Source organism: Quercus suber, unplaced genomic scaffold (genome assembly GCF_002906115.3).
Source record: "Quercus suber isolate HL8 unplaced genomic scaffold, Cork oak 2.0 scaffold_168, whole genome shotgun sequence".
NCBI lineage: Eukaryota > Viridiplantae > Streptophyta > Magnoliopsida > Fagales > Fagaceae > Quercus > Quercus suber.
Genome location: NW_027069628.1, coordinates 538489 through 548771, shown reverse-complemented (window position 1 = coordinate 548771; position 10283 = coordinate 538489). Strand labels below are relative to the sequence as shown.

Sequence of the window (10283 nt, the reverse complement as noted above, 5' to 3'; positions counted from 1 at the left end):
TGGGTTATAAAATCGAGTATACTGTACCTTGAGTTCCTGTTTTCGCTAGCAGCTGAGGTGGCAGCCACGTAGGCCAGAAATCGAGTTCTTTGACTTAATTGTAAGGCAAGAAAATGAGTTCATTGAACTCGTTTGTAAGCCCAGAAACAAAGTTAATTGAACTCGGTTTACAAGCCCAGAAACCGAGTTCCCCAATATGTTGTAATTTAATCACAATTATGTACTAAATATTCCCAATAATTAATCATAATATTACTAGTCATTATAGATATTTTTTCTTAAGTAGATTCATGATCTTATATAAATGTGTCCTAATATTAATTAAAAAAAAAAAAAAACTAGCAAATAATCACAATATTTACACTAACAAATAACAAAAACAAAACTTTTCCTAATATGTTCTAAATATTTTCTTAAAAAAAATTTCCCAATAATTAATCATAATATTACTAGTCATTATAGATATTTTTTCTTAAGTAGATTCATGATCTTATAAATGTGTCCAAATATAAATGTAAATGTGTCCGAAAAAAAAAACTAGCAATATACTAATAAATAAATTAATCACAATAACAAATAACAAAAACAAAACTTTTCCTAATATGTTCTAAATATTTTCTTAAAAAAAAAACTAGCAAATAATATTGTAAAAACATTACCTGAGAGTGTTTGTGTGAGATGAGTGTTTAGGAAATGAGGTACTGAGAGCTGAGTTTTTTAGGAAATGAGGTACTGAGAGCTGAGTTTCTTAAGAGTAGAGGTGAGTTTCTTAAGAAGGTGCCCCATGGTAAGGAGCAGAACAAGTCCCAGCTGGGACCCATGGCAACACGTGGAGGGATGGAGATCATTCATGAAAATCGAGTCCTCTGAACTCGATTTTCTGCTCAGTACACGTGACCGTTCAGCCTGTGGGATGAGACTGATGGTGTTGCGAGATGGATTGATGAGACTAGGAAATCAACTTCACTAGAGTCAGTTTCTATACAAAGAAACCGAGTTCACTGAAATCGATTTCCATGTATGAAAACCGAGTTCACTGAACTCGATTTCTATGTATAAGAAATGAGTCCAAAGGACTCGATTTTCTTATCTATGTCGATTCTTCATCCATCTCAGCTACGGGCAAAATAGGCAAACATGAATAGGAAAATCGATTCTTATGGACTCAAATTATTATAAACCAATATAATTTCAAACATTGCCTAACTTATGCTATTATTTGGATTTTATGGTTATTTTCTAAAAAATCCCACAAAACTCAGCCAAGTTTCCTTGCACGACTTGGCTAGCTGAAACTTGGCTGAGTTTTGTTTGTGCTTTGCCATTTATCTCTCTCTCTCTCTCTCTCTCTCTCTCTCTCTCTCTCTGTATATATATATATATATATTAAAATTTTAAAACCAGTATTGCCACTGATTCACAAACCCGCGTTTCTTTAAAAAAAAAAAAAATCACAAACCCACCCACGAGAGAGAAGGGAACTGACCCACCGCCGGTGGAGACCCAAGCCCTAGCCGCCGCCGGTGAATGCGCAATTTTGCTTTTATTTGTTTGGCTGAGTATTTTTCAAGAAGACCTGCGAGCTTGGTAGGTATTTCAAATTCAACGTTGTGATTTAGGTATTTCCATTTTCAAGAATTTTTAAAAAACTAATTCATATTATTATTTTGGTAGGTTTTGTGCCTTGTTGTTTGGTTAGGTTTATATTGTTCATAAATTTGTAGGGCAGGAGTGTGACCGTGAAGAAGTTGATGATATGGGGCCTACTACTTCATGTTCTTCCCCTGAAGAAATTAAGGAGTTGTTATATTTATTAGATTTGGCAGATTAAAAAAAAAAAAATCACAAACCCACCCACGAGAGAGAAGGGAACTGACCCACCGCCGGTGGAGACCCAAGCCCTAGCCGCCGCCGGTGAATGCGCAATTTTGCTTTTATTTGTTTGGCTGAGTATTTTTCAAGAAGACCTGCGAGCTTGGTAGGTATTTCAAATTCAACGTTGTGATTTAGGTATTTCCATTTTCAAGAATTTTTAAAAAACTAATTCATATTATTATTTTGGTAGGTTTTGTGCCTTGTTGTTTGGTTAGGTTTATATTGTTCATAAATTTGTAGGGCAGGAGTGTGACCGTGAAGAAGTTGATGATATGGGGCCTACTACTTCATGTTCTTCCCCTGAAGAAATTAAGGAGTTGTTATATTTATTAGATTTGGCAGATGATGGAGAAGTGGGGAAAAGGTTGAATCAGATGGTTCCTGTTCCTGTAAGTGTAGCATCAAAATAGTTCTAGACTTCTAGTTATGCATTTATATGAATGTTGACCTTTTTTCCATTTTTTTTTTCTCCCTCCTAGAACTTTTATGGGCATTTCAATGTTATGTTACTGCTGATATTTTGATTTTGATTTTGAATTTTTTTTAAGTAATAAGAACATATTAGAAGAGGGCATAAAGGGTGCACCATTCTTGCACACGGGAGGTACACGAGTAAACACAAAAATAATTAACTTATGAAGTTTAGTAACCCTGAAATCTAACATATTAGGAAAAGAAAAGCAATCTGTTACTGCTCTGCTAGCGTATAATGTCCGAGGAATCTGAAGCTTCATATCCAGAATTGTAGTGTCACATCCTTCAAATGTGAAAAAAAAAAATTCTTATTCTCAAAGTACAATGTTCAAAATTATGACATTTGTATCACCCCAAACAACCTCTCCAACAAGAAAACAGCTCTAAAACCAACCAAGGCATGATTTGCATAACCCTGAAAAGAAAAAAAAAAAAAAAAAGTGACCTAAGTTCTCTTCAATTGGAGCAACAAAGGAGTAAATGATTCACAATCTCATTGCCATTTTTACATATGCAATATTTGTAATATTCAAAACGTGTTGAAATTTTATGCATTTAATGCCTCATTTAATGTGAAGAATATTTGGTGTCTTATGCAGATTTTAGTTAAGCTACTGACATTTGGCTAGTGTAATATGTGTATCAATTTAGATATGCAAGTTAAGCCACTAAGGGATAATCTTCTACTGCTATATTGTATTTCTGAATTTCAATTACTGTATTGTAGAATTTTGACCCTTTGCATATTTACTAAGATTAGTATTTATTTATTTTGACCAAATGGCATCTCCTTCCCCCACAAATTAGGTTTCGAGGGTGAGGTCATAGAATCAATCCTTTATTGTTGTGTGAATTGTATTTACCTATCTCAAAAAAAAGAAAAAAAAAAAAAAGTGCACTTGTTTGGATGAATTACATGTATCAACTTTCCTCTTTCCTTTGTAGCCTTTCATGTGTGTGTTATGGGTAGGGTAGTTCAGAATCATACTCAAACAGGCTGTTTTTAGTTTTACTCTTTAAAGTCTCATGTTTGTTGCAGCATGTACCGAGAATCAATGGGGAAATACCCTCAGTTGATGAAGCAACTTTAGATCATCAAAGGCTACTGGACAGGTATTATGCGTTCTTAATATCAATCCTTTCTTCTTTTCCCTTCTTTCTTTCTCTCTCATTCATTGGAGCTTCTTGTGTCAGGTTTTGTAGATAAGATTTTCTAGTGCAACTGTTTCATTATAATATGATGCCGGAAATTGTTTTTTCCCCTTCTTTCCTCTTTAGATTGCAGTTATATGGGTTGATTGAGCAGAAAGTTCAAGGAGATGGTAATTGTCAGGTTAGCTTGTTCCGCTCATAGCATTCACTTGTAGATTGTGTGTTTTTGTGCTGTCTTATGTCTAATATTACTGAAGCCTTTCTTTGCTTTACCTTACGAAAGTAGACATGGTGAGTTATGTTTTTGAATTTCTATATATACATTTTTCAATTATTACTGGGCTTTTAACTTTTATTGTTGGGTCTTGGATAAGTGTAAGCTAATGTTTTGAGTTCCATTTTGTTTTTATTCTCATCATTTGCCTCTTTATGGATTTTTTTTTACATTTCTTTTTGTATATTGATGATTCGACTTTATTCAACAGCACTGATTACTTGAAAAAAAAAATAATTTATATCTCTAAAAAAAGATTATCTTTGTTGTCTTATAAAAGAAGCGATTTCCTTTGATATGAATGTAAATCCTGAATGTCATAAGCAGTTTGACTTTGTGATTATCTACTAAGGAAAACAACGGTTTCTCTTGAAGGTTACATGATTAAAAACCTGTGTTCATTTTTTTTGTATTAATTGCATCTTGTACTTGTTTTATGATTTTTCTTGCTGTACAAAATGCTTATAGGTTTTAAACTTGTTTCTTTTTGCATTCATAAGAATTCCAGTTTACACTTCTATGAAAGTTTTAGACTAAAGTACACTTTTGGCCCTTAAATTTTGGCGTTGTTTTCATTTTGGCCCTTAATATAGTTCTGAATTAGCATGACTGTAAATGATACAAGTATATGACATTTTGTTTACTGATTATTGTTTTAAATTTGTTGTCTTTTTTATTTGTCTAACTATGCCTTTAAGGGGGTTGGTGATTGATTAACAATTCACTTCTATGATCATGAACTCCCACAGTGATTTATAACCTAAATTTGACCTATAACATTTTAGAACAATGCACGTTTACCGAAAGATAGTGCTTGGGATTTTGCATAGGCCTATTATATAGACTATAATTTAGTTTACGCCTATCATAGTAAATGCTGACTACTTATCTATTGTGGTGCTTGATTACTCTCATGATGTCTCATTAGTTCCATATTTATTCCAGTTCCGTGCTCTATCGGTTCAATTTTATGGAACACCTGAGCACCACATATTTGTCAGAGAGCAAGTTATAAATCAGGTTGGTCATCTAGCACGGTAACATGTTCCTTTTAAACCATGAGTTCAAATTTATTGGGTGTGGTTATTGTTGTGATGTTTATGTGTGGCATATTTTGAATGATCAGCTTAAGACATACCCGGATATATATAAGGGATATGTTCCCATGGCTTATGGTGACTATTTGGAGAAGATGTCCAAGTATTTTTCTACTCTTTTTAGTTTACTTAATTATTTTTTTTTTAGGGTATATTTTGACCTCGCTTCTGCTATCATTTGGATGAAAATAGGAGTGGTGAATGGGGTGATCATGTCACTTTGCAGGCTGCTGCAGACTCGGTATGCTTTAGTGATTTCACATTCTTGTAGTTATGATGGATTTGTATGATTCTTTTCTTTTATTTCTTCCTTCTTATTTTTTTCTTAAAAATGTTTTTCTGTGTAAATCTTACAATTAATTTAGCTTGCATCATTTACTTTTCATCTGTCAATCTCTTTTCCAAACTAATATTACAAAGTGGTATTAAATAGCTTAGAGGTCAACATTGGCCTTTTTCCTGTGTAATGCTTCTGTGCTTATAAGTTATAATGACTATTTTTATGGGTGAAATGGTTTGTGGAAGGCATTACAACATAAATTATGAGTCATTAAACCCAAGGGTTAGCACAATTGGTTAGGGACCATGCCTCATGAAGCAGAGACATTAATCCTAAAACCTCATCTCCATTTTGTATGAGTCATGAGTCTTAAGCTCCATAATTTATTTTAAACATCTTTGGGGAAGGGCAGGGGGATGCAGGATTGGAGGAGTTCAATCCCTGTTCTGATTGGCTGTGAGACTAAAACGTAATTGTAGCTCAGGATGCTGTATCCCATTGCTGCATATGAGAATATCACCTCTGATGGGTGACTGAATTCTTTCTGGACTTTATTTGATGACATTGCACTTAGGTCTGCTGTGAAGGACAATGTACCTTATAGGCACATTGTAAATGTTAGATACTATTTTCAATTTGTCCATTCCCTACAAATTCTACATATAGTTTGCTGATGTGAAATCATGTACTGCCTATTTTTAATTCCATTAAATCTTGAACGCATCAAGTGTCCGTGGGCTTAAACTTGTTTTTGGACGCAGAGCTCACTTTTTGGGCATTTATTCTTCTTTCTAATGTGTTCGGTGATCTACTTGCAGTATGGTGTTAAAATATTTGTCATAACCTCTTTCAAGGACACCTGCTACATTGAGATTCTTCCTAATGTTGAGAGGTCGAAGCGAGGTACTCTTTATGGAGTTGTGATCTCCCAACTACAAACATTAGAAACTAGGAATAAATCTATATTGGTGCATTGTTTTAACCATAATTTGCTTCAGAAGATGCTTCATCAAGTGGTGATGTATTTGAAGTTCAAAATAAGGTAGAGCATGTCACTTAGTTGAGAAGGGTGTTTGCTGGACGCATGTGCATGTTTTAAGGCATCACTTAGCCGTAGACCATTTTTGGAATTAATTTGCAACCCATTAAAAGGGTTTTTTTTTTTTTTTTTTTTATGGAAGTTTTTATTTCTCTTTTTTTTTTTTTTTCCCATTAAAATGAATTTAAATGGTTATTAGCTATGATTTCTAAATTGCTAACAACCACCCCCCCCCCCTCATTAAAAAAAAAAGGAAAAAAAAAAAGCAAGCTTGGGACAACTGTCTTGGTGCACCGGGTGGTTGGGTCCATGGGTTTCCTTTGGTATTAAAGGTAAAACTAAGTTTTTATGGGCATCTTCCTTGATTGGTCCTTGTGTGTGTGAATTGCCTCCCCCAACTAAATTTTTTGCTCTTACTGGGATTTATGTTCTCAAAGACCTGTGCCTTGTACTTGTGCACTTGCATTGTTCATTCATGTGCTCCTTACTTTTATGTGCAGCCATTTTGGTTGATAAAGAAAGATATTTCCTCCACTTATATTGTGTAAAAGAATGCAAATCAAAAAGGACTGATGTGTTCAGGCTCCATTTATCAAAATGAAGTCATTTCTGGAGAGATTTTTTTTTTTTTTTTTTTTAACTCATTAAATACTTAACCTAGGCTCATATCATGCTAGATAAGCCTGTTTCTAATAAACCTTTCCAATCAAGTCAAAGGGATACTGTAAAAAGAAGCTGGTGTGTCAATATAGTTGTCATCATTTGAATTGATGGTATATCATGTTTTCATAACAGAAAATTATACCCAATGCTGCAAATTGATTCTTAGTTTGATGGACTTGCCATGGTTTAACTTCTTTGTCCTGATTAATCAATTCTTGGGTTTAAGTTCATGCCCAAGGATTTTTCTGAGTGGTTTTCTTGTTCTTCATTGTTCCATTTTTATATTAGTTTTAGCTTAGCTTAACATTCCCAAATGCTCAAAAGAACAAAGAATGTCACTTTCTTGCTTAGCCTTTTTTGTTCCTCATAATGTGCAATGAAATGAAGATAATCCAGTCTTCTCTTTTTTGCAGTAATTTGTTTGAGCTTTTGGGCAGAGGTGCACTACAACCCAATATATCCTGAGGAGGGAGGTAAAAATCCACATCTTTTATTACTGGGTATTATCCAATCCATAGATACTATAATCAGGAAATTGAAATATTGAAATTGTTATTCTATGGGATGCAAGTTGGTATATGCTACTAAATCAAAGAGATTAATCCCTACTATTAGGTCCTGCTGGTCCATATTCTAAAAAAGTCTGGGGTTTAATTGGGGAAGCTACAACATTTTAGAGGGCCAAACATAGGATACAATTACAGTGCCACCACATCCCCACATGTAGCAAATTCCTGCATTACTTCAACTACTTTAATGCTCCCGCTTGGTCACAAGCTCATGTTACCAAGCTCGGCATAAAAAGATAAAGGTTGAAAGTAGTAGTTGGTGCCACCTAATAAAATTCTAGTTAAGTATTCATGTCAAAACTATCACCAAATGAAATATCACTAGAAAACTTTTAGATTTCCATATGTGTATCTTTGCCACGAGAAAACTTTTAGTTTTCCATCTCAGATACTGTACATTTCAGGGCTCTCTCTCGCTGAATGAAATATCACATATGAGAGGACAATGGTTCTTTTATGGATACCTTTTTGAAGAAGAAAATGATTTCAAGACAAATGAATTGCATGGGTAGAAAATTCTAAAGAAACTGGAGTACGTTTTGGCAGCATATATTCATACAAGAAGCTTAAAGTATTCTGAAACTCCCTTCACAAGTCTCCTACACTGCTGTATAGATGACTTTAGATAAATCTATACCCCATCAAATGATGATATTTGATTTTTTCTTCTTTTTTAATATTTGTTCCACTTTCTAGGCTTCTAAGTTCTAAGCATGCTGCTGTTAAGTTTCCTACAAAAGGAGGATACGGGAGAAAAAGAAAGATAAATAGACTTGTATATATCTAGACAAGCATAGTTAATGCATCCAACAATGTGGAGGCTTATATCAGGCTTAGTTTTAACAAGGTGTTGAATTTATCTTATTCTAGATGGCTGTGGGTAGAATTCACTGAAATATATAGAATTCAAGTTGATCTATACCCTAAAGCTTTGTTAAGTTGTCCGAGCATTTGATCTTTACACAGGATTATTTTGGACGTGGTTAGTGGATTGATTGTTTGGTACTCGTGTGGTTGGGTTTAGTTGGTGCCATCAAGATTATATTCAGATCATATCATCAGAATAAGCCATTTTTTCTATATTGCATTCAAAAATTGGTAATGCTTTGCTTTGTATATGTTGTGGTTTTAATCCAGATGAGCTGCCAGCATCTGTGGTTAAGAAGAAGAAAAGAAGGTGGATGTCGAGAAATAAGCATTTGGAATCACTGGATCAAGACTGAATGGTAATGATAGACATTGCTCTGTCGTGTTCTAACAAACAACTTTTTCCTCATCTGCTTCTGAAAGACTTTTCCTGCTCTCTTATAGCATTTTTCACTGGATTCCTTTGAGAGTGGATTCTAAGAAAGGTACCAAAGGCGTGAGTACTGCTATGCTTAGCCTCACTTGTACATCTCCTTTGATGCAAATCTAGACCGCATTCTTTTCAAAAATTACTTTTCTATGTAAAACTCTCCTTTCAGCTCAGTGTTTTTTTTTGGAACTGTTCCAACTTGTGTACAAGTAATCAGAGCTTGTGTGTGCCGTCACTGTCAGAGGTGTCAGGAAATTGAGATCCAGGTTGAGATTAGAAGTTAACTTTTTAAATTTTTCCCTCAAACCTTGGATCAAGAAAGTTTTTAAACTTAGAAAGTTATAAAGTTTTTTGATCCAAGGATTAAGGGAAAATGTTAACTTTTTAAAACTCTTAATCTTACCCTTTGAAAGAATTTGCATCCTGTGCACAGTGGATCTCAATCTTGGTTGAATGGGATTTGAACCATTAGACGTCTCTGTTAGAAACACCAAGAAGTGCCACTTGAACTACAAAGTTCTTTCCTTAACCTTTCTATGAATGTGCTTCTTGGGTTTACCCCCACCCCCCTTGAATAACTTTCTTCTTGGTATTAACCAAAATTTCGATAGAATGTTGACACTTTTTTTATTTTTATCTTTTTGTACAAGATAGAATTTTTACTTTAACATAATCTAAGTGTATATTGTATGAAACTCTCTCCTGGAGACTTGATACAACCAAAAATGTTACATGCTCCGGCAGCTCATCATCATTTTATTTATTCATAAAATTTTATATTGGGTTTGTGTGAAATAATTGATGGTTGCATGGATAGTCTAAAATGATGAAATTTTAATAGTTATAATTCCATCTTTTGAAATCCAATCAATTATTAATTATTTGGATAAAAATGTACCTAAGAAGAAAATCCCATTCATCCTTAAGTTTTTGACCAATCAATAATTTAATGTTAATCATTGCTTGGTCCACCTCGTTTTCTTTTTTGCATTACCCGAATCTAAAAAGCTCCAACCCTCATTTTTTTTCCCTCATCTCCACACAACCTCTAATAAAATTCTAGAAGTATTCATGTTAAAAGTATCACCAAATGAAATATCACTAGAAAACTTTTAGATTTCCATATGTGTATCTTTGCCACGAGAAAACTTTTAGTTTTCCATCTTAGATACTATACATTTCAGGGCTCTCTCTCGCTGAATGAAATATCACATAGGAGAGGACAATGGTTCTTTTATGGATACCTTTTTGAAGAAGAAAATGATTTCAAGACAAATGAATTGCATGGGTAGAAAATTCTAAAGAAACTGGAGTCACCGTTTTGGCAGCATATATTCATACAAGAAGCTTAAAGTATTCTGAAACTCCCTTCACAAGTCTCCTACGCTGCTGTATAGATGACTTTAGATAGATCTATACCCCATCAAATGATGATATTTGATTTTTTTGTTCTTTTTTAATATTTGTTCCACTTTCTAGGCTTCTAAGTTCTAAGTATGCTGCTGTTAAGTTTCCTACAAAAGGAGGATACAGGAGAAAGAGAAAGATAAATAGACTTGTATA

At 34.0% G+C, this 10283-nt stretch overlaps 1 protein-coding gene across 5 annotated transcripts; it reads left to right on the top strand.

Annotated features, from left to right (window-relative positions):
* The first annotated feature begins 1831 nt into the window (after positions 1-1831).
* LOC112029330 (OVARIAN TUMOR DOMAIN-containing deubiquitinating enzyme 9) lies at positions 1832-8914 on the top strand. Of its 5 annotated transcripts, XM_024062018.2 has the most exons (11): positions 1832-1978; positions 2121-2264; positions 3389-3462; positions 3628-3682; positions 4721-4795; positions 4902-4975; positions 5065-5113; positions 5971-6055; positions 7268-7327; positions 8561-8649; positions 8735-8914. In XM_024062018.2, exons 1-10 carry the CDS (start codon positions 1919-1921, stop codon positions 8644-8646), a joined length of 762 nt encoding a protein of 253 aa, XP_023917786.2. In that variant the 5' UTR covers positions 1832-1918; the 3' UTR covers positions 8647-8649; positions 8735-8914. The 5 variants fall into 5 exon arrangements, with proteins under 5 accessions (XP_023917786.2, XP_023917785.2, XP_023917787.2 ...); XM_024062017.2 differs by having other exon boundaries at positions 8561-8914; XM_024062019.2 differs by having other exon boundaries at positions 1845-1978; positions 2116-2264; positions 8561-8914.
* The last annotated feature ends 1369 nt before the right edge of the window (positions 8915-10283 follow it).